At 35.8% G+C, this 24,475-nt stretch overlaps 3 protein-coding genes across 9 annotated transcripts; 1 reads left to right on the top strand and 2 right to left on the bottom strand.

Annotated features, from left to right (window-relative positions):
- Positions 1-1,210: 1,210 nt before the first annotated feature.
- On the bottom strand, positions 1,211-6,557 carry LOC105683930 (Meckel syndrome type 1 protein). The gene is made up of 4 exons (XM_012396929.4): positions 5,869-6,557; positions 5,071-5,758; positions 3,558-3,913; positions 1,211-3,138 (listed from the first exon to the last, which is right to left on the bottom strand). The coding sequence occupies exons 1-4, from the start codon at positions 5,946-5,948 to the stop codon at positions 2,733-2,735; spliced, it is 1,530 nt and encodes a 509-aa protein (XP_012252352.2). The 5' UTR covers positions 5,949-6,557; the 3' UTR covers positions 1,211-2,732.
- On the top strand, positions 4,376-11,755 carry LOC105683939 (rhomboid-related protein 3). Of its 6 annotated transcripts, none has more exons than XM_012396942.3 (5): positions 4,376-4,818; positions 8,183-8,261; positions 8,777-8,965; positions 9,201-9,535; positions 10,370-11,755. In XM_012396942.3, the coding sequence occupies exons 1-5, from the start codon at positions 4,760-4,762 to the stop codon at positions 10,866-10,868; spliced, it is 1,161 nt and encodes a 386-aa protein (XP_012252365.1). In that variant the 5' UTR covers positions 4,376-4,759; the 3' UTR covers positions 10,869-11,755. The 6 variants fall into 6 exon arrangements, with proteins under 6 accessions (XP_012252365.1, XP_048505268.1, XP_048505266.1 ...); XM_048649311.1 differs by having other exon boundaries at positions 4,797-4,818; positions 8,183-8,562; XM_048649309.1 differs by lacking the exon at positions 4,376-4,818 and adding an exon at positions 6,563-6,820.
- LOC105683922 (carboxypeptidase D) lies at positions 11,756-24,474 on the bottom strand. Of its 2 annotated transcripts, none has more exons than XM_048649288.1 (15): positions 23,687-24,474; positions 22,242-22,483; positions 21,660-21,815; positions 21,205-21,380; positions 20,635-20,782; positions 20,070-20,197; positions 17,451-17,944; positions 16,773-17,237; positions 16,435-16,700; positions 16,054-16,228; positions 15,536-15,909; positions 15,098-15,245; positions 13,463-14,948; positions 13,116-13,292; positions 11,756-13,025 (listed from the first exon to the last, which is right to left on the bottom strand). In XM_048649288.1, exons 1-15 carry the CDS (start codon positions 24,155-24,157, stop codon positions 12,889-12,891), a joined length of 5,043 nt encoding a protein of 1,680 aa, XP_048505245.1. In that variant the 5' UTR covers positions 24,158-24,474; the 3' UTR covers positions 11,756-12,888. The 2 variants fall into 2 exon arrangements, with proteins under 2 accessions (XP_048505245.1, XP_012252341.2); XM_012396918.3 differs by having other exon boundaries at positions 17,451-17,959; positions 20,097-20,197.
- Between the last annotated feature and the right edge of the window lies 1 nt (position 24,475).

Genomic DNA, 24,475 nt, shown 5'->3' with positions numbered 1-24,475 from the left:
AACGTACTCTTCTTTGAGACGTGCAAAATGTTTCACGACGACCGGAGGAATTACGTTATTCGCAAGCCCAAATCAGCTGAATCCGGTTTAGTCAGGTCGAATTATCGCCGTTTCCACCAGATCTCATAATCAGACTGAGGAATTTAATAGCGATAATATTGGATATGCCGGCTCATGGTCACTCTTTACTATTATGCGACTCATATATGTATGTCAATCTGTACACATGCATACTCTCACGCAGCCACATGCCATATGCTGTATAATGTTAGCACCAACCGTTGAAAAAACATCAAATCTTACATAATACAATGGGTGTTTAATACACACGGGAAGAAAAATAAATAGACTATTCACAGTAGATTGTTCAACATAATAAACTCTGTAAATCTACAATTCTATTCATTTCAAAGAGCTTGGTGAGGTACAAAGGCTTGATTGCTTTTTCAATTTTTTTGGATACCTGTTCGACCAAAAATATCGTTGAGTTGTGTCAAAGTACCAGAATATTCAATACCTGGCAACCATCGTGTCTTTCATAAAACGATGAAAAGCTTTCAATTAGTATTCGAGTAATTTGAATGCATATTTCTGTCGATTCTGAACAACTGAGGTTTTGTTGAAAACATAAATATAAAGTAATTTCTCAGGGGTCAGACCAGAATTTTCAGGTCACAAGTTCATCATTAATTAAATAATGTGTATTTAGAGAATGTGGAAAATAATCAGCACTTGTACCCTTTCTATGAAATAGAGTAGAGGTACCGAATTATCGCCATCTCAACTTCTTCTTTGACTCGTAGCGATTGGATACGCGTTATACTGAAAATTATGGACACAGGATGGGGTACCATGCTACGAAACAATTTATAAAATTAAATAAAATGTAGGAATTACGCGGCTACAAAAAAAAATCGGTTCAAGTTCATGGAATCAAAGAACTTTTTCGATATTATTTCCCAATACCCATTTATTGAGCCTAACTTAACTACCTCATACCTACAATGGAGCTTCTGCGTCAAATGGAAAAAAATGATTTAAATGTATAAAAAATCAAATCAAATTAAATGCAATAAAATAAAGTAAAGAAACAACAATAATTCAGTCAATCAAGTAAGAGTTGATTGATATTGATCAAAAGTTCGTTTCATAAAAAAAATTCCACGTTTGCGCTGCTTTTTTCCGGCCTGAAATAACTGATTGTGAATGACTGAAAAAGTGAAGGTTTCACTCTTTCCCCTCGTATCTTATTGTTAGACAGAGAGCAACACGCCAATTTTTTTAATCTTATCTGTCCGGACAACGATGATAAAAATGAGGCTCGATGATTAGAAATTTTTCGAAAAGAATACTAACGTTTTATTAATTCAAAGTATAAATCTGGACACTAAATATCATCCAGCCATCTTCAACGGTGCAAAAATTGTCAATTCTTTTTTCTTTTTATGAAATTAAAGCAATTTTTTCATACTTCCTATGCTCCTATAAAATAATTCTACGAAAGCGTTCTTACATGAGCATAATTCCGAAAATTGAAGCACCTCACTTCAGATGTCGAGTATCCTTACTTTTATCTCACAATCAGCAGAAGATTCCTGAAAATATAATTTTCTAATTGCAGTACCTTTTATTCTAATACAAATATTTTATGTACGGCAAAGGAAGTATTACGTAACTATTTTTCCAGAGCCTACTTAATTAAGATAAATTACATATTATTAATAATAATATAAATATAATATAAAGTTCGTATCAGAACTTAAACCTTATAGGCTATTCCAAAACCGAAATGAGCATATCAGTATGTGCAGAACAGATAGTGTTGTAATTTGTCCGAGTATTCCAAATAATTCCCGGAATTGAACCTACTTTGCAGACCTGTGTATAATTGTAAAACAAATATTGTCATATACCGTTCCAAATGTGCTACACAAGCGGTTTCGTCATAACTATACAAATAAATGTAATCACGCGTGTTCTGATAGGCATCAACCACATTGCATGAATCATTTCTTGTTTCTCGATCATTCACGGAATATCGATTTTTCTTCTTAACGACAGTTCAGTAGTTGCCTTTGAACAAAGAAGTCAAACTTATGCCCCCCTATATTATTTATCATTCTGTGAGGTGTGTATTTATGGCCTACTGATGTCATTTTTTGATCACGGGATTATTGTAATTACACTCATGAAGATTTGATTAAATTGCGATGCGATTTTCATAGCTCGGTGAAGGATTATTTGCAACATTCTTAGTTGCAGTAAATCAAGGAAGATTTAGGGATATGAGATGTTCCGGAACTCAAACTAATAACCTTCCAAATCTCTTCAATACTCTAAAAAAAGAAATCTGATCAATGTAAACAAAAGTTTTTAAACTAATATTACTTCAGGTAACTGCTCATAACCATCGTCAGTCTGAAATTCAAGACCGAGTTTGCATGTATGAAATTTGATAAAATCCTCAGCAGAATCTTCAAATGAATTTGGATTAGATGAGAATTATTTTGATAGAGCCGATTTTTCGATCTGCTGTAGGATATCGGAATATCGTAATAACTTTTTTCAACAGAATGTTGTATATTCGAGCGTCAAAAATCTGCCTGCAATTCACGGAAAGTGTTGCGATATCGAGTCGTGATGACGCATTTAAACTGGTATGCTTAGAAGTCTATAGCTGAGGTGGTTTGGGATTTACCAATTCAAGAAGAATCGCATCATCATACTGTATCCTATGCATTCATCATTCTTGCTCTTATCATCCGTTCCCTAGCAGCCTTAAATTGTCCCAAAACATCGTTAACACTATTCATAAGCCGTCCGGCGCTAAGTCTTTCAAAAGTATCTCGTTTAAAGTGAATGTCCTTGACGGACGATTGACTCTGCTGAATTATGTTCAACTTCAACTTGACCTGACCACTAGGAGCTGTTTCCAAATTTGCTTTCTCCAGGTTCCTGCTATCATGCATAGCTGGAATACAGCTGTACGTTATATCTCGAAGCTCGTAGGTCCCGCCAGTGAAAAACCGACGAAGAGTGTTTAGAAAGTCACCTGTTGGTCGCCAAGTATGCAATATTAGATCGTGGGATCCAGGCGTAGCCGGTATCGGTTGAGCTGCATATCCTTCGATTCGATACCTTTGCAATGAAAAATTTACATTACAGCATTCAAGTCCTCATCGATATGTTGCATAACTCATTAGCATATTCGGAAGCTATCTACAAGCATCGCAGATTGTGGTAAATTTTTTTGAAAATCGAAATACAAACTCGTCTACAATGGATCAACCAAATCGCGCGGTTGTCATTTTGGAAGGTATTCCGTCGTAAGTAATATTCCGTCATAGCTATTATTGTAAAGTTAACTAGCAATTTCTTATAATGGCATCGTAATCCTATCATAAATAGATTGGTACAAACGAAGAAATTTTTGGCACGTGTTCAATTGTGAAGTTGCTATGCAGGATAATATAATACAATAGCTTTGAGGATCATCTATGACTTAGGATTAGAAATCACAAATCAGAAACACTTGTACTGCAATTACTATGAATTACCTTGTCCAACTATCTAAAGAGGCCACAGAAATAAGTATCCATGGCCAGTTTGGCAAAAGATTCTGATCCTCTAGCCATGATAAATCTAGGTCCAAACACATCTCTGCAACATAGCTGAAGTTTGCATTTCCTTTTGTCATGGAACATCGCTGCGTTCTGCCAGATAGGCGCTCTGCTTGATTTGTGCTCCAATGCTGGGGCAGCTCGATGTGATAGGTAACAAACAACGAGTCGTATGGAAAATTGTGAGCTGAGACAATGTCTAGATTTATAAAAAGCCGTAGAGTATTTGATGGAGGTAATTCAATTGCTGGGAGTACTTCTGCCTCCCTAAAACTCAATTTTCGCATCACCTCCTGCAAAGAAGCAATGGAAACAAATGGAAAAACTATCAAAGTTTATCAAACAACATACGAATCCAAAACAAATGTTATTTTTATCCGACAAAACTTGATCATCTGTACAATAAAAGTGGAAACACAATCGAGGGAAAACCACACGTTCAACATTAAACTCAGATATTCATGATAACAATTTGAATCATAGAAACAAGACTTGATTTTCGACTAAACTTAAAACTTTAATAATGAAAGCAGGAAATATGGCCAGTATGACAAAAAAGTGGGAACAAAGTATTTTCCAAGTTCTTTAAGTATTAAAAGTACATGGCTACTTATTATTGTATGGATGATTAAATAAGTTGTGAAAGTGTTTTGCTGTGCATAATACTGTGATATTTGTGTGTGTAGCTTGATAGCACATAAACAGAGTAAACTTGTGTGAGAGAATGTCTAAGCTTAACATTCAAGGGACCACACAATTCAGTTACTCGCAGACAGCATGCCAGTCAAGATCAGATCCTCTGCTTATATCCTGTTCAAGCCTCAATCAATAATTAATGATCTTCATTGATAGACTCATCTCTTTATGATTAACTTCACCCATATTTTATCTATTCGTAGTAGCAGTTATCTTTTGAATTAAGTAAATGGAACTTTGAGGAACTCTCCAATTGCTTGTCAACTCCTTGCATAAATGTGTACAATTTTCATGTGAAAAATGGAAAAGTGTATTCAAAAAACCAAAACTAGCACACTTACCAGTGAACTCAAAAACAGTGACAAAAACGTGATGTGAGTGACTGAGTAATACAATTAATCAAGGAATTCAATAAAGTTAAAACTTTAAAGTTTTAGTGGATAATGAATATCTTTTATCCCAATAAAATGATGCGACAAATATCTGAAATCTCTTATGTTGGGTAAGTATGATGCAATTAATTTGCTTCTCTTTGTGAATTATGTATGATATAATCATTTGAAAATTATTGAACAAGTCTTTGGTATTTTCTCTGTTCATAAACTATTTCAATTTCACTTACTGAAGACAGCATGAATATCATAGGTGTATGACTAAATCAGTTCCAATAGATTGATTAACTAGAATAACTAGCTACATCCTTGCAAACTGGTTATATATTTCCTAGACCTATAACACAGGGAATTCCACTTACATTGCGCAGTTCTGTCATTTGCGTTTCAAAATCCTCAAGACTCTCCTGCTCCGAAGCATGTTCAATCCAGCAGTCATAGTTCATATCAGTTGCAAAAATCTCATGTGACTCATTTTTCGTAAAATCAGGATCCATTGTCAAAGATTGATGAATCTTATCATAGGTGATTGTGCATAGTAATACTTCTGAATCGTTGAAATCATGAGATAACTTGTCATTTGGTGTCAAATCCGCTAGAATATACATAATCCTACAATCTTTGTACAAGTAGTGATTTGTGCAAGCTCTTGCCTCAGTCGGAATGTCGTCTATTACTTTTTTATTATATCTTTCATTGAATGGCTTGCGGTTTTGCAGAATCGGTAACGCTTTCCCGTTTTTCTTGGACAAAAAGGACTTATAAGGTCTTGTCAAGAGAGGATTGTTTGGAAAATATGAATCTCTATCAACATATGTGTATATGCGACATCCTGTGATATTTTTCTCTATTATCTCCTGGTGATAATTTTTCTGTTGTTCGGTTATACAATTCTTAGAATCCGTATAAAACTGAGCTTCAAAACGGCTAAACACTTTTTCCTGCCAAGAAAGAATTTTTTCTTCACATTCCAAGAAATTATTATCTCTCGTTTCTTCTTCCGTTTTAAATAACTCAGCAAGTCGAGATCTCTGTTGTACAATTTTGACTCTGAAACAATAAACTCGAGGTAAATAAATGTAAATTCAACTGTTGAGGGAAACCTTGCCAGATGGCCAGTCAGCTGCAGAATAAGCGTTTTAGAAATGTTATGCTTATACCTGATTTTAAAATTCACAATAGGCTCGCTTACGCGGTACGTGTTTCCTATTTTCTTTTTTCCATTTCGATTTACAGACATTGTTAGACACTTGGCCTAAAATATTCAAGTATTCGCAAGACAATTGTGTCACACGGATATTTCAGAGAGACGCGTTTTTTGAACGCTTCTGCCACAGTGTGCTACTGTCACCGTTTGATTATCCACGTGTTTACTAGCATTGGTTGCGTAGCAACCGTTGCAGGTGGTATCTTAGCGCCACGGTTGGAAAATCATAATTATTACATTTTCAAACCATGAGCATTGACTGATGATTGGTACCGGGTTCAGTCAACGTTATACCAATCATCAGTTAACAACGTTGGTACGAGCATTGGTTGCGTAGCAACCGTTGTGAGTGGTATCTTAGCGCCACGGTTGGAAAATCATAGTTATTACATTTTCAAACCATGAGCATTGATTGATGATTGGTACCGGGTTCAGTCAACGTTGTACCAATCATCAGTTAACAACGTTGGTACGAGCATTGGTTGCGTAGCAACCGTTGCAGGTGGTATCTTAGCGCCACGGTTGGAAAATCATAGTTATTACATTTTCAAACCATGAGCATTGACTGATGATTGGTACCGGGTTCAGTCAACGACGTTGGTACCAGCATTGAGAATAGATAGGGTACTGATGTTTAGTCAACGCCATGAGTGCGTTCGTTGACTGAAGAACGATGAGTGTGACGTAAACGTTAACTGATGATGATATACGATACGATCCACATTATACCCGTTAATTCGCTGTGGATGGAATAAGATTTTTCGACGTGGTCAAAATTCACAGTTCGACAAAGCGCTGCGACCAATATACGCGCTAAGAGGACGAAATGTTGACCGTCTCCTTAGCAAATCGATGCGGAAAAAATGCGCGCCATTCAATCCGGTTATTCATATGTGGATGTAAATGTAGGTATTTTTATGTGATTACATAGTCTTGTTCATCTCCGAATTTTTATTATACAGCTGAGTGCTTAAAAAAAATCAGAGAATTTACCGTACTATGTTTATTATGAATAAAAAATATCTTCGAATATATCTATAAGTGTTGCTTGAAACCAATCTTTCTTATTACTCGATATTATAAATATATATTCAAATAGTTCGAACGTGATTAAAACACGTGCATTTTCTTAAATATTCCTGTCGAAACTGTGTAGTGAATAAAAAAATGTATGCTATTTATTTATCAAACATCAGTCTAAAAAAAATATTTCATACAAAAACAAAGAGAAGTAATTCGGTTTCTCAATTAGCATAGTCATTTACGTATCAACGTGGGGCTCATGAGAAAATTTGTCTAGCTGATGAATCATGATAGCAACGCAATGATCACTCATCTTTGTGGACCGTCATAGACCTTGGCAATGAGCAACAAGTCACCATCATTGGTTGACTGATGAATTTCCCTCTGCTGATTGTCAAACTGGAAATATCAGCGAAATTATCTATTCGTGTCAGTAGAAATTTGGACCACCAACGCTTTAAGATTCAAAATGAAATGGCAAGACTTAACGGCTGATCATAAATGAACATTGTCGATAACCCGCGCATACAAAACGACAATTTACCATTCGCTCACACTTTGATGACTCGGCCAGGTACCCACCGGCCTCGGGCTAGTGGCAGCTAACGGGATTCCGCTTGAGTTTATTCTTGGGACAGGTGGAGACTGAATTGAAAGAGTAAACCATTTCAGGATATCATGGCCCCTTTGTAGCTTAGTTGTAGTCTTATCTTCAATCCATTATCAGATATTGCTGGTACGATAAGCACAAAAATGATTGAATAAAAATTAGAAACTTTCGTGAATTCCTTTCGCTTGACACTTGTTACGGCTCTTCCAGAGGCAGTATCGCAGCGCGAGGTACGAAAGTTATTTTTGCATAGCTGATTTAATCATATTTCTTTATATTATATGTATAAACACTTATATGAAGAACCCATAATTTTCGCAATTTTTACTATTAGCGCACTTTGCCCGGTTTCCTGTAAATAGGTTATACTTACGTATCATATTGTTTGATGATGTTGAATAAATTTGTGGGTAATCAAAATATACCTATGGTGTTATTATTCGTTTTTATGAGCATGTCTTTCAATAATACACAAGTCTTTGGTATACGAAATCTATTTGTCAACTTAACACAAGTAGAATAAATGTCCCAACTACTATTGATCACATCATCAAGTGTATTTTTATATTTATTTGCCAATAATGATGTTAAGTGTGATTTGCTGAACTTAATTAACTCAAATTATTTTCGGCAGGAGTTTTAAATTGATAAGGATGGCAAACGGCAGAGACGGAGAGACTGGGATCACCATCCCCTTGCAGTACAACGATGGTGTAAGTACATCAACGATACACCATGTAGCAACTACTTCGATTTCATCGATCAACTGCAAATCTTGAAATAATATTGAGATGTCACTTCACGCTTTTGAGATGTTTTCATTAATAATCCGGTAGCAAAAAGAAAAACAATTAATAATATTTGTTGTTTTACAGCATCAGTCCCAAGGCTCTGCAGGATCAAAAAAAAAAAAAAAAACACTATTTTACCAGCAAATAATTAGTCCATTCGCTTTTTTAAGCAGCAATTACTTGTGCCGATGGATATTGAGTTGCACACTCACAATTAGATAAGGTGTAAATTAAATCACCTAGTTAGAGATAAAAATGATGTAGTATCTTTTCTCAGATATTTTACAGAGAAGTGATTACTTAATGTATATTTCAGTCAGTTTTCCACTATGAAGTGATGTCATGATTTTTCCATGGCAAAAATGTTTGCAATCCATCAAAGGGCAATGACAATCCCTATCATCTGATTTGTCTTTTCAACTATATTTATTTTACAGCATTGGAAGTCAATATTTGAGAAGTATGACCTCGATGGAGATGGCAAAATATCATATCATGAACTACGAGCGATGATCCGAGGATCTTCGTTTAATAATGATATACCAACTCGTGTTGTCCGGATGATAATGCATGCAGCAGATCTTGATGACTCTGGATATTTGGATTATCCAGAATTTATAGCTATGGTATGTCTGTTATTGATGATCCAGTGATGAAAGTGCTTGGTAATTGAATCATGTTTAATAGTGCTGTGTAGAATAGAGGAATAATATCGAATATGCAGCCCAGTTACAGAATTGGTTTATGACTAACATTTCAGTGTAAATTCCAAACAATTTTATTGTCTTGAACGAGATGCGCTTATTTGCTTCGTTTGTCAGAAGACACATTGTGTTTATAATAAAATTCTTGGCTATGCAGATCCACAGAAAAGACATGCAGGGTGTTTTTGGCCACTATGTACAACGGTACGTTCACTGTATGGTGCCACAGCGCAGAACACCTTCCCAATCGTCTCAAATGTCACGATATTCGGGAGATACTATCGATGGTCTGTACGAGGAAGAATATAGCTGTAGTCCACCTGCAATCGCAATGGTGATCATCTCTCTTCTGGAGATTATCTTGTTCCTGTATGATGCAATAGCGCACAAAGCACTCTCAGTCGAAGGGCCAGCTGCACAATTATTCATTTATCATCCAAACAAGCGTCAACAAGTGTGGCGTTACGTCACTTACATGTTTGTCCATGTTGGGTAAGTGGCTCACATCTAATTTTGTTATTAATTTTAAGTTTATGAGCTATATCACGTAGCCACAGAAACATCACTTGAGCAGGGAATGATGAATTTACTTGATAATTGATTTCTCATATTCATTGAGTTCGTATTAAGCCTACCCATATGATTGAATCTTCCAAATACTTCATTTATATGTCATGCAAGTTTAGTACTTGATGAGATTATTTTGGATCGGACGAATTCCTTATTATGGCAAGTTAACTATATTCCTCTGCCAAATCACAGTATGGTGCAACCTCCGTTGACTCTCTATGTGAGGAATGGATGAGCAGCGCAAAAAATATTGGTCTGCCAGTTGTTGATAGGGAGAGATGATGAGGGAAATTTTTGAGAAGCACTTTTACAATTCATACTGGCGTGGATAGAGAAGGTGTGTGGTATAAAGTCTTTTCAATTCAACCCCTCATCTCCTAATAAATGTAGATATCTTCCATACATTAAAAAGAATCCTTTGAAACAATGTGATACATTCCAGTAGATGCACATGATAGAGTGCATAGTAATGACCTATCAGAAACATAAAGGTTCTAACACATGAAATTCGAGGAAGATCTCTGTTAGCGCGTACTGGATTAAGTTTCATGGACTTCACTTTCCTTCAGCATTTCTGAACTGCTAATTTTTTTCTGAAACAGATGTTAGATGCGAATTCCATATTTGAAGTTATGTTGTACAATAGAACCTCTAGGAATGATTTGTTCAATTCATTCGTATGTGTATGATGCAGAACATCGATTCCAAATGTCAGTTCAAATGATGAAAATTATCGAATCTTTGCATGATTTCCAGGGTATTTCACCTAGTTGTCAATCTGCTAGTCCAGATTCTGCTAGGAGTCCCATTGGAAATGGTTCACAGATGGTGGCGAGTACTTACAATATACTTAGCAGGTGTGATAGCTGGATCATTAGGAACTTCAGTATCAGATCCGCATGTATTGTTGGCGGGAGCGTCAGGTGGTGTGTACGCTCTGATGACGGCTCATGTTGCCACCATCATTATGAATTGGTCGCAAATGGAGTTTGCAGTTTTACAACTGCTTGTATTTGTTGTGCTTGCTTTCGTTGACGTGGGACAAGCTGTCTACAATCGTTACATATTAGAAGCCAAGGACCAAATTGGATATGTTGCACACTTGGCCGGTGCCATAGCTGGATTGCTTGTTGGTATTAATATACTTCGAAATCTCGAGGTCAAAACATGGGAAAAGTTCGTGTGGTGGGCAAGCATTGTGACCTATGTAATACTCATGACAGCTGCAATTCTGTGGAATATTTTTCGTCCTTAACATGCATCGATTGATACAGGCAATGACAACTGTTGCTCTTACTCCTTGAACATCCGTGGCTGTTTCAAGAATCCCAAATCTTGCGGAACACTAGATCGATGCTCAATAGGGTTTGTCACTCAACTTCTAAGATTTTTGTGGGTATTAGATTACCTACATTCTAAGTAGACGTGTGAAAATCTGTATAATATTTAGTTAATAGCGATGCAACACTTTATAGTTTCTTTATGTTGTACCTTCAATCTGGTTATTTGTAAAGTTAGCATAATATCGACTAAAAATTTAGTTTTCTGACTCAAATTCACAGCAAGTGACTGAGCTGTGAAATATAAGAGTCAAGTCAATCATGCTATTATCAGATGTGTAGTATTATTTGCAATTGGATTACGCTTAATAGTTGTTGCCTCAATCAATTATTGAAACAACTTAAAATTCGTAAACTTTTGATGGCAAAGTTGTATATCGTACTATGAGCATACACTCAATCATACAGAAATGACCATTTCCATTCTAATATCGGAAAACAATATGCCCAGGGTCCATCAAATCACCTTTAGTAATTGCATGCCTTGTGTTGGATACCATACACAATTACTTCGGGATTTATCTTACTAGATTAAAGTAAATTAAAATATATAATGAAAGTTAGGTACAGGTACAATACATCTTTCTTATTCGTTACATGAATATTTGTACCAGTATGACCTTTATAATCTTAGAATATTGTGCCTTATTAAGATAGTGATACCATATCACCATTTGCACAATTGTTACATACTTAAAAATTAGATGCAACAAACGATTCATGACGCAACGAAACATAGATTATTGTGTGTATATTTTGTATGTTATTATTTATCCAAAATAATAAATTGCACCACTGGAAATTCTTGAAACATTTTTTATTTCCCATTGCGATAGGTTAATGTATATTGTACATATAAAGATCATGATTCTTCTTGTAAAGATGCCTAAATATTCAAAAATAAAGTGCTATTGTTTGTAAGCTCATACGACGTATGAGTATATATATAAATATATAGTATGTATACCATGCATAGTTCACGGATATGTCAAATAGTTAAATCTTAAAATAAAATGTTCATCACAGTCACAATCGAATTGACGGATAAGCTGGACCGTTGCTTTCATATCATTATTAATCAGCTAATATTTGCTACCACATTTGAAATAATTGTAAAAAATATTGTTGTTTGGTAGATATTTAGTGTACGAGAGGGAAAAAGAATATCAAAATTCATCTCTCTAAAAAATATAAGTGGATGATACTTCGGAGAGTGTAGAAGATAGTTACCCATTTGATTGAAAAACAATTATCCCGAGCATAATTTGGCTAACTTACTAAACTCAGAAGTCTAAGCATAGTAGACTGATTAATCGCGTCGGCAATAACTTTTTATACATAATTAAAAGCATTACTGAATGTACGATTATTATTGGAATGAGCATCTAAAAATTCTTTCGCCTGCAAATAAACTTTCATCTATAATAGCATAAACATAAGCTTTTCCTTGATAAAAGTTGCCTTGCAGTATCTTTTAGGTGGCACGCTTCACGTTTGTTCACAAAGATCCATGCCTCAGAGGTATGCGTAAGCATAATGCGCTCGTTGTGATATAAAAATGGAATGATAACAAGGAAAAACCGTTTGAGACTAAAAATAGGTATTACTAGATATTAGCTCGGCACGTTGTAGCACTAAATCCCTGCACCTGAACATAATTTGGGAACGATGGTGTTTTGGAACGGTCATTGTGTAACATTATTTGCATCAACAGAAACTCAATAATTATTAACAATAAACGATAGAGTTTCTAGAAAACTGGCTTCATAAATCTATTATAACGTAATTTTCATTATGTCTGAACGGGAGTAGCGAATTAATTAGATAGTGGAAACGAAATGACACGAGACTCGTTATAATTATAAAAAACTGATTGAGCAGTACGCACACATGTTCAACTGTCACAGTCAATTGCTCGTAATAATTGAATTGTAATCACTTAGAGTCACTCATAAGTTTCTCTTTCCAATCCTCCTCTGGCCGAATGAATTCAAGATCACTTTCGTCCTCAGAATTAGAAGCATGGATTCGGTCAAAATATGGTTGTGTATTCGGCTTGACGCTATTTTCTCCTAGAGTGAATCAATATGAGATTGATACATAAGTAAATCGTATCCACACATGACATTCGGTGTACTAAATAACTGCAGAAGCCATATTACCTTTCAACGGAGCTTTGAATAAGCTCACTTCTTTTTCATCATCGTCAAAGAAGCTCGATCCATCAGGAAGAAGACTGAAAGCATAGTCCTTACGATTTTCTTTGCTTTTGCGATTCATGCTTTGACATCCTGCGTAACAACAAACTCCAGACACAACAATTCCAAGGCAAATGATACCTGTAATAAAGTTCATTTCATTGTTCGGTACATGCATGTACAGGCAATCAAACAGCTCTTAAGAAGTAATCATTAATGCAAGCACAATCTCGATTGCATGTTCAAAATTTTATATGAAGAGGTAGAAGAAATGATCGCTCAGCCTGCCTAATATCTATAGCAATGCTTACCGGTCAAAATGATGAACACAATTCTTGGCATACCAAAGACATCTTGATTCCTCTGTAACTTGAACATCACAGAAGTGAACTTCTTAATATTTGGCGTAGTGATCAATTTTGTATCCTGCAAATAGCCAGGTACTCGGGCAGTGATTGCATGTGATCCAGCTGGAAGCAAAATCCAATAGGCGCCTGTTTTACCATTATACACATGGTGCACCGAGTCGTCGTAGAGCAGCTCGGCACCATGTATGGGTTCATTATTTTCATCTATAACATATCCGGAAATTCCTTGATTCACTGATGCAATCATAGCCAAGAGACTCTCTTTATTCTCCAACCAGACATCAGAAGGATGATCGGTGTTGCAACAAGCAACATAGGCATTCAACATCAATGTGCTAGTATTCAGATAGACGTAATCGATCAGAGAATTTTTTTGAGGCTTTCCAAAAGCAACTCCACTGTGCGTTACTCCTTGTGTATCAATATTTATTGCCGTATCACAAATCTTCTTGCCAGGAGACATCATTGGGTGTCTACTGGTATAGGTTGTAGCCAGAGTTTTAAGGACATCTTCGTCATTGGTTTCATACCCTTTATCAGAAAACTTTCCATATTTATCACCAAACGGTATTTCAACGTGAATAGATCCAGTTAGCAAGTTGATTGCTAATATTGGATTTATATCTATTAACCATTTTATAATCACTTCAGCATTGCCCGATAATCCCTTTGTAGTTGAAAATTCTGCTGAGTTATATTTGGTCGGAGCACAGCTTTCGGTTACATTTTTTATGGAACTTAAACTTGGAGCAACATGTATTGAGAATTTATTCACGTATTCTGTAATAGCTGGATTCTTTTGGTAGTTACTTAATAAATGGGTCGCAAAGTCTATAAGCACTTGAGAAGTGACCGGTGCAGGCTCTTCGATTCCGGCAAAGAACAAGATGGATGGAGCTCCAGACAATTGAAGTTCCTGACTTGGTGCACTAATTTCTAAGGACATGACTGTCACTTTACCATCCATTTCACCAATAGTGTGCAATTTTGATATTTTCGGGTATTTTCCATTCAGATCGTTCAGTACTTTAGTCACACTGTCCATTGCTTCGGTGTAAGCTTCTGCAATATGCTTTTCATTTTCGACTTTTTTTAGGACGACGTTTAGATTTGTCAACTGTTTAGCACGGACTACAGCAACCAATGATTTTGACTCATATCCGTCGCAAAAGAATGTCAGGGTGTAATTGCCTGGTGGTAAAATCTTTTGGAAGTATGCCATATTCTTCGTCAGAGAATATGAAGGCAATGCAGAATCAATTTGTACCGTGGCATTGCGCAGGGGTAGACCCTCTGCATTGGCAACTGAAACATGAATTCCTGTTGCTAAGCCATGCAAGAGTTCAATAAGTGGTACTAAGTTTTCTTGCCAAAGGGCTGGAATTGAATCAGGTGATGGGTATTTGCAGCAAGATACAGATAGAGTTATCTGGAAGTACAAAATATCTTTGTGAATAGGACTATCAACAATAATAATAACTGAATTCTTTCTTCTTTGGTATATTTAATGTAATGTGTGTAGAGTCGTACCATAACAAACTTAGGAAGTAGTCATGCCAGAACAGGAAGAGTACTTACCACTGGTATATTGTAATGCATATTGATAGCATTTTGAAGCTCCTGAATATTTGCATGCTCAGCGTTGTTGCCACATTGTTCTTTATGTAATAGAGATTCATATTGGCGAGCAAGTGTCTCGTAAGTGTTGAATTTATCTGCTGTATAACTGTAATAAAACAATTTATGTTGATATCACATAAGTTAACCATGAATGCTGATGCTTGCTCAATCCACTTAAACAGAATTCATGTATGCTTATGAAAAATATTGATCAGTTACTATTACATGAGTTTTATCCGAGTGTAGGTTCGAAATGAACCAAGAGACTTGACATTCTTATTGTGCAAACACATACGATTACACTGATTGAGGAAGTGAATCACTTTCAAGTGTTTCCTGAGTAAACGCTTTTTCTTATTATGCTGTCAACTCTGATTTTTGTCATGCCAAACTTACCTAACTTCTTTGGCACCACCGCCAATGATAATAATTACATCATAATTTTCTGTCATCAGCATTTCTTCAAAAGCCTTAGTTACGGCATCTACCTTGCGAGTTTTATCAATGTAACTCAATAGGAATTGGCTGCCTACTTCATTTTCCACTATTGGATTGCAATTATCAGCTACGTTATCGAATCCTGGATCAATTCCAGGTACAATATGCAGAACTACATTGTCTAAAAGTTCCTTCATTGGTGGATCTCCAATGTTGTTTGCAGTAATTATATGCGTAGCTAAGCGTTCTAAAATTTCACGACCACCTGGTTGTGATGCGTAAAGTCCACCAATCAAACCAATATGGATTTTCTTTTCTTCTGGTGCGCCTATCTATTTTGAACAAGTACAGTGGTAATATTAAATTCACAAGAATTGTCTGATACGACATGATTTATCTGATAACAGATGTTCTAATACTGAATATTCTGATTTAGATTCGAGCATAATATTATAGGAGAAATTAAAGTAACTTACATTGTGTGTTATTTTTAGTGAATGAATGGCCATACTAATTGAAGAGTCTCCAGCCTTAAACTCTGCCACTTCTGGCTGATGATTTTCCAATTGAGCCATTCTTGCACTCAGTTCTGAGTGTTGAAGGAAACCTTTTTCCAAATTAGCAATTATTCGAAAATCGTACGCAGAAGACCTGTGAATGACATTTTCAGTCTTAAGTTAATTCCAATCTACTAATCATACACAGAATTTTTACAAAAGAAATATTTATTTATGAAACGATATTGGCATCTTTGGGAGAATATCTAACATTATTGGTAGAGGAAGCTCACGTTGACTGTAGGAGCTATTTTATTTCTAATCATATTGCGCATTTGGGAATGCTTTGCAAAATCTTACCAGTGCAATGGGTCATTTCGCATCAGAGTGAAGTCGACTCTTACACCATTCTTAGTTTCATCTTTAGGAACAATTACAGTCTGAGTTAGCGGTTCATAGCCAGCGGCAGTAACAGTTATGTTGTATGTGCCTGGAACTAACAGACGCCAGTAATCGCCATCACTCGCAGCGAAAACGTCATGCTCAATTCCTTCCACATGAATCCTTGCGTTTCCAATAGGATTACCAATCGAGGACAACACCAACCCGTGTACACTTTTCTGCACCTGAAAATGATACGTAAAATAATTTTAGATGACCTCGCATCTATTGATTGTCCAGTATAATTCCCAACATACCAATTCGACAAATGCTAATAATGGTTCTCGGTTTTGCAGCCAAAACGTGGGCAGTTCGTCGGCAAGCGGAAACTTGGTGCAGCCCAACTCTAGAGTGATCTCAAAATCATTGCTGTTCATATAATTGTAGTCTTGCATGCCTCCCGCTACGGAGTACCATGCAGCCCCGTTTGTTATTCCCCCAGGGAATCGTTCCTCCAGCAAGCTGGCACTTGCTCCAGTTGTTCGGCATGGCTCACCCAAATGCATGCGAGGATGAGCATCGGCATACGTTTTTGACATCATAGTGAAGACGTCGTTATCTGGGCTGCGATTAGGTGCGCTATTTAAAGTACCAGGTGCATCGTCGAATGGGTAATTTGCCACCAACGCACCGCCATGAAGATTGGCAGATAGAACGAATGGGATTTCGGCGATCCAATTCATGACCGCTACTGTTTCTGGTTCTCGAGCTTCCATAGAAAGCTGTATCAAATACAATGCCAAACATAATTGACTCATTCAAATACTTTCCAAGTAACATTGCGAGAAAACAAGAACATAATCGACTCATTTAAATACTTTCAAAGTAGGTATCGCTAAAAAGCAAGAAACAATGGTAGAGGAAGTCCACATATGTAACAATAAAGTGAATTAAAAAATTTCAAAAAGATATTATATTCAGACAAAGACACTCACCGTTTCCGCATCGTATTGGTCTGGGAAGTTCCGATTGAGATCTACTCCGTTCGCGTTACTTCTACCTTTGACCCCGGAAACATCTCCTAATCTCGACATTTCGTAACCATCTGGATTCATGCTCGGCATAATGTGTAGCCTTGTTGAATTCACAATTTTCGACACTCTTTGATCAGTCCCATAATTTTGACAAAGATATTCCAATAACAGTAGCAGCATTTCTCGCCCAACTACTTCATTCCCATGCATGTTTGCAATATATTTAACTTCAGGTATTCCAGGCTGATGCGTACCAGGAACTTTTGTCACTTCCATCACATACAATTTTCTACCTTGAACCGAGTTACCTATGTCATAGAGCCTCGTGATATTTGGATAATTTGAATTCAACTCGAACAGAAAGTTTTTCATAGCTTCGTAATTATGGTGTTGGAACTTGACGGGGTGATAAAAGCCATACTCGTCACGAGATCTGATAGATTCCTCGGCGTTTGCTAATTTATTTCTAGCTAAAAAAAAAGAAAACACAAAAAATGATATTGTTATCGAGTATATACAGAAATGAAACATTCACAATTTTAAAATCACATGCTTTGCAAAGGTAAATGCAAAAGATGAAATTGATAGATTTGATAATATGGAGTAAGCGGTTCTGGTTTGGGTGAAGCTTCTAAATTCGCATTTCAGATATAAGAAACAGTTGGAAGCTGCGGTACACGAGTTAGATACGAATGACAAAAAAGAGTACACATTCATCATGAATTTAGAAGTGAAATAGAAGCTGATAATAAAATACTTAAAAAACAAAAAAACATCCCGTAACGCAAAGCACAAGGTACAGAGAGTAGGATAAAAATATACTTATAATCAAAGTGAAAGTAGTAACGTAATAAATTGTATTTGCAATAGGATCTAGGAAATAGGTACAAATATATAGAATATTTAGACACAAATGACAGATAATACTTTATTTCCGACATTGCATGATACATCATAATTTAATAGTCACAAACCAATAATACCAAATACCTAAATCTATAGATGATTTAATTATAACCACCGAATGCTGCACAGATATACGATAATCTGATCATTTATTTTGTTCATGCAGTACGATTGCAAATATTTTTACTGCTCTTTGATCCCTCATAGTTTCTTGAAGTTATACATATCAACAAATAGAGGTAGAAGCTTGAGATTTGATTCATCAGTACCGATTTGGATTTATTAGTGAGAATCGAAACACACAACAGACGATAGTCTTCATCTTTTGAAAAGGGTATTTACTATTTTTAAATTGAGAAGAAGACCTTGGCCCGGGAGGTCCTACTATCTAGTTATTTAAAATTGTACCAAAATAAACTTGGTTTAATACTAGAGATTTAGTTCCATTTCAATTGGACTTCCTTGTGACCTTTAGTTAGGGCAAATTCAATTTTGACAATTAGTAGTTCTTCTCTATACGATCGTTATTGCAAATACACATGATTATAGTTCGTCGAACGTAATTTTAAAAATCAGAAAAATTGTCTAATAAATTGTAAGAAACTAACACTTGGGATGTGCATAATCATACACTAAAATAACATGTGACAAAGTCGTATTAGTATGCCCGTAATTTATGTTAGGTCTAGTATTATACTAGTCTGCTGCACATCCCATAAAACTATATAGAGACAGCGAGCGACATTTAAAATTACAATAATGGATGTCATTACACGAGATATGTTTGTTTTCATGACGAGATAAGAATTGGTATATGGCCAAAACAGCGCGATAGTAGGTAGATAGCGGTAACATCAATTTATTTTTTCTGACGAAGCAAAAAATGAAAAGGAAAATTTAATGTTCTCGCAGTTATTAGACGATGAATCTCCCTATACCTTGTGCATATAAAATATGAAATTTAGAAAATCGAAACAGCCTTAACCATTGTTGGAGGAAAAAGTACATAATTTTAAATATTTGTGATGATTCAGTCAATATCAAACTAAACAAAGTGAAAGATGAGAGTAAAACGAATATAAACGGTAGCTTGTTATGGCATGTTGCATTAAGAAATTTTTGCTCATAATTTGACCAAAGATGCTTAAAATAAATTTTAAAATAGCAAAAGTAAAAAAGATCATTTTCTATCTTCGTAATGGCACACATATGATTTTTTGTTTCGAATTTGAGAAACAAAAGATTATAAATTAATTATTAATATCAAAATACATGCCATTAAATAATCAAACTTCTTCACAGTCTTATTTTAGTGAGATTAGATAAACTCAAACAATGCATCATAAATGAATGTTTCAGACAGAGGCAGGATCTTTAATCCCTGCTATATTTAGCATTTGTTGAATAATTTACTTGAATAATTTATAGATTACTATTTTTGGAATGATATGACATGGATTATATTCAAATATGCTTATTTATACAGCCGGTTAACAAAATAATCATACCGCATTCATAAATGAAAAACTGTTACGACAAATTTGGTAATCGGTCATTCAGAGTAATAGATATTTCCTGATTATAACAACAAAATTTCAGAATTCAACATGATATTTGATTAGTTATTATCTCTATCGCGTAAAGATGCAATCATTTTTCGCAGGGGAGAGAAACGTGAAATAGGCAGTACCTGAAGATTACCTTGATCAGATACTTCTGGTTCCATACTCAGAGATAGGTTTAAAATGGTTGGTCCACCCTCAGGTTTAACTGTCACCTCTACTGGCTCGCTTGGTTCATATCTGAATTATTTAAAGTTTTTAAACATGAGCAGTGTTTAGCCAGCTGAGCTATTAAGTCGCGAATATGTTGTACATGGTATTGATTTCGAATTCGACTGGGTTTCAACTCTTTAACGGCCCTGCCTATTTGTGGATGGTGGCAAACCTACGTTAGGAATGTAACAAATTTGCTACAGTGGCAGTTAAAGGGTTAAAAGTCAAGTGCGAAATAAGTTTAGAATGTCACAGTAATACCCAGTTACTTCATTGATCTGAGGTGCACAGCTTTTGCAGCTATGAGATTTATACGAGATATATCAATAAGCGTTGATGAAATAATTTCGTTTCTGTGACTATATTTGACTCAGACAGTTTGAGAGTGAGTCAATAAGTGAACATGAGTTATGAAAAGCAATCTAACATTTCTTAATTACTGACAAAAAAAATAGCAAACTTACCCCCACGCAGCAGCATAGACTGAATAAGTACCAGGCAGCAGTAGGCGCCAGTATTCACCACGATTTGTAGTCGATACATTATGTTTTATTCCAACAACCACTATACTAGCCCCTTCGACAGGTTGACCCTCTGCATCTGTTACTAGGCCTGCATATTCAGGGAAACAAAGTTAGTGTTGATAATATGAGTATGCTTGAATTCTTCCTACATCAATTTTTTGATAAAATTGATCTCAAAATTCCGTTGCAATGAGATTTGGTTTTTTTGAAAAAAAAAAAAAAAAAAACCGTATATTGTCAGTAAGATGCCTGTATACATTGGTTGAATTGTATGGAAAGTCCATCTTCTGGTATTATGCTATTTAAAAGCAGTATTGAGTCGCATCACACTTATTAGTAGCTCAACAATGCAATCCAAGGTTATGTAAAATCAAATAAGATTCTAGTTTTGCAGGGCATTGTAATTTGGGAAAGTAGTACACTTAGCAAAAATCTCTGTAAGCTAGAACCGAGCAATTTTTCAACATTTAGAGCTTGGAACAACAGGTTTGGCAGTTGGTATAAACTTGCCTTTAATTCCAATATGTGATTGCTCAAGATATTTGATAAGAGATTCTTTGTTGAGTCTCCATTGTTCTGGCATAGAATCAGCAGATGGATATTTGCAGCAGCTGAGCTCGAACGTAACTTCAAAGGAATTGGAGCGCGCGTAGTTGAAATCTTGCATACCTCCGGTAACTTCGTACCTAAATTCAGTAAAACATTACCTTCACTAAAGTGATTGAATTGTTCTAGTTCAAAATATAGAGCATGATCTCCATGTCGAGTTGTTTAAAATTTTGAACTGGATAGGGAACATATAAAATCTGTGATCCTTGATTCATCTAATCGCTTGTAAGACATGGTAAAAGCTTCTATAACTGACCCTTGATGTCTGTTAAAATATAAATTTCAATTGACAATGAGACATTCATCATAAAATCTCTGAATTGTAAATTATGAAGAATATCAAAGTAACTGTATACCAGTATGCGCCATTAGTAACACCTCCTGGGAAACGTTCTGGAGGACACGCACTTCCTTCTCGCATTGTAGGATGGTTGTCTGCATAAGCATGAGCAAGGTGCTTGAACAATTCATCATCTGGAGATTTGCTTTCTATACAACATTCTCGTCGTATTCTGCAATAAAAAATCAAATATGTAAGCGTCACAATGTGCAGTGTACGCAGCATAAGTTGAACGTAAATAGCTAGAGGATAGAACTCTGTATGACAGAAACAATACTTCAATGAAAACTGCATGACGTTCCTATTAATCATTCTTGTTATGTACATGAAACTATGAACAGAAATCTCAATTGCTATTTTAGTACCCAATTTATCAAGACAAACAGAAATCGAATAGAGGAAAGAGTGTGGTGGTTTTCTCTTTGTCAGAATGACCACATAAACAGTATCTAGATGACTAGTGCAAAATACCAAATGATCCAATCGTCGAAAATAAGCGGTGTTCGACAGCATAAATGGGATATGTCATGAAGCTGGTATTAAGTAACTAGATGAAAATCTTAATAAGGTATTTGTAAAAAAGTGCAATGGATCATACCCGGAGTCATAAGGATAACTAGCTACAACAGCACCACCATGAAGGTTTCCAGATAAAACAAATGGTTCTGTGGCTATCCAAGTCATGACAGCGATAGTTTCATTCTGTCTCCCATTGATAATGCTGCCACGTCTCTGATTGATTGGTCTTTTTTCAAATTGATCTGGAAAATCTCGATTTAAATCCACATGATTGGCATTTTCTCGACCAACAAACCCGGGCTTAGATTCACAGAGTCCTTCCTGAAATGAAAATTATGACTATAATGCAACCATTATATCTCCGCTGAAAATCTGTATGTAATGCTCATTCAAACGTGCAAAGTATGAAACATCAACTATTGACGAACTATTGACGGTTTGAACATTGACTGAATATGAGTTTGAATAAAATTATAATTCATAGCTGAATCATGTGGAGGTATATGTATGTGTGTCTGATATGTGGATTGAGTATGCAATAGATTTGATCGCAATACTCTGACAAATGAATGGTCCGAAATTTGACCATATGTTGACCGAAACTTCAAATATGCTTGTGCTGCCTAGATAACTTTAAAGAGAGTAGTCCACTATTAGTAATTTTGCAACAATTCTTAATGTGAATGTTATCCCTCTTTGTAACAACAATCATTAATCAATCTGTTGAAAGTTGATTATGATTTTAAAATTACTCTTCAAGGAAAAAATAAGGGAAAATTTTGTAAAAAACAATGTTCAACTCAAATTACTTTGCAAATAGCATTCGCTCTTCTATTGACATCTTTTCAAATTTATGTCACAAACCTGAAAAGACTTTTGTAAAGGTGATACAAATTATTCAGTGGGTATCGGTAACAAATTCATAGCAAGATTGAAATAACTGAAATGCGATATTATGTTAATTTTCAAAATAATGTAATTTGAACATAATACAAGAATTCAAGAATGGTGCTTTTCTACATCCAGTGTTGCCACTTAGTAGCAAATCTGTTTCCCATAAATTCAATCATGAATACGCTGATCTAGTTAAGTGAGAAAACAATGTTCTATGCCCCTATTGACGATTAATATAATATTTTTGACACTCCATAAGATTCAACCAAATTTTCAGCTGAATTAACTGATGTATTTCACAGCTGTTATTGAGAGTTTGCGATATTTGGCTATTAAAAATTAATTTCATAGAACAATGAGACTTCCAAATGCAATTCCACATTCATTTACAGAGCGTGAGGATCGGTTGGAAGCGTCGTATCTCATGACTACCGGAAATGAGATGAACGAATGCATACATAAGTCTATGATCTTGACCACCGTATCAAAGTTATTTATATTCATATACCGCAAAGCATGCAAGAGAGTATAAGAACAATAGTTTGGAAATGTAATAGGAAGTGATGTATCATTGTGATAGTTTGTTACAATGGAAATCAGTTTATTTATCCAGATTGTCTTGATAATTACCTGAGATTTCTCAAAGCCATCAGGATTCATAGAGGGCATGAGGAATATATCAGTGGTGTTAACGAGTTTGGTAACTCTTTCATTTCTTCCATAGTTGTGCAGCAGGTATTGAGCAAGATAAACGAGCAGTTGTCTGCCAACAGCCTCATCCCCATGCATGTTGGCGACATATTTGACCATTGGTTCTCCGACAGCGCGATTGTTGACATTTTCTGATATTTCAATAGCGAGAAGATCTCTGCCCTCCACGGATTTTCCAATAGAATGAATCTTGGCCAAATTTGGGTAGGTTTCAGCTAAGTGTTGTATGAGCTCCTTCAATTCATCGTAATGCGTGTAATGCGGTGTGATAAAATCTTCATTGATGTTCTCAGCCACTTCTCGTAGAGAATAACCGTTGCAGTTAACCAAAATTGTTAGTAAAATAAAAAACGCACCCGTTGAACATTTCCACGAATTGCGCGCTCCCATTTCCGCAAAAAAATAATGCGAAAACTAGAAAGGCCGACAGCTGCTGTCAACAACGCGCGAGAGGGCGGACACAAAACCTACTGCTAGACAGACTGAGACAGACTGCCTCTTTCAACTCTAGCTAACGGGAAGGAGGAGAAGTGACATGGGATCCCAGTCAAATGACGTCAGCGCCCCTATCCTCTGTCAGCGCCTCGCCACGATTTGCGGGGGCAGGGTGAGTAGGATAAAGTATACATTGTATCTATTCCTATGAAAATCTTGAGTGTGACGTCATCGTTGACTGAATACCCTGACTGAACATTGCGTCATAGATGC

Source organism: Athalia rosae, chromosome 2 (assembly GCF_917208135.1).
Source record: "Athalia rosae chromosome 2, iyAthRosa1.1, whole genome shotgun sequence".
In the NCBI taxonomy this organism is placed as follows: Eukaryota; Metazoa; Arthropoda; class Insecta; order Hymenoptera; family Athaliidae; genus Athalia; species Athalia rosae.
Note: the sequence above shows the minus strand (reverse complement) of the source record. Positions and strands in the feature narration are given on the sequence as shown.

Coding starts and splice junctions, on each gene's coding strand:
- LOC105683930 (XM_012396929.4), bottom strand. CDS start 5,948: ATGTCTGTAAATCGAAATGGAAAAAAGAAAATAGGAAACACGTACCGC. Junction 5,759..5,868: donor ATTGTGAATTTTAAAATCAG/GTATAAGCATAA, acceptor TTATTGTTTCAG/AGTCAAAATTGTACAACAGA. Junction 3,139..3,557: donor TCTTTAGATAGTTGGACAAG/GTAATTCATAGT, acceptor TTCATTGCAAAG/GTATCGAATCGAAGGATATG.
- LOC105683939 (XM_012396942.3), top strand. CDS start 4,760: ATGAATATCTTTTATCCCAATAAAATGATGCGACAAATATCTGAAATC. Junction 8,966..9,200: donor ATCCAGAATTTATAGCTATG/GTATGTCTGTTA, acceptor TTGGCTATGCAG/ATCCACAGAAAAGACATGCA. Junction 9,536..10,369: donor TACATGTTTGTCCATGTTGG/GTAAGTGGCTCA, acceptor CATGATTTCCAG/GGTATTTCACCTAGTTGTCA.
- LOC105683922 (XM_048649288.1), bottom strand. CDS start 24,157: ATGGGAGCGCGCAATTCGTGGAAATGTTCAACGGGTGCGTTTTTTATT. Junction 22,484..23,686: donor ATGGCTTTGAGAAATCTCAG/GTAATTATCAAG, acceptor TTTTCATTTCAG/GAAGGACTCTGTGAATCTAA. Junction 20,198..20,634: donor GTCTATGCTGCTGCGTGGGG/GTAAGTTTGCTA, acceptor TAAATAATTCAG/ATATGAACCAAGCGAGCCAG.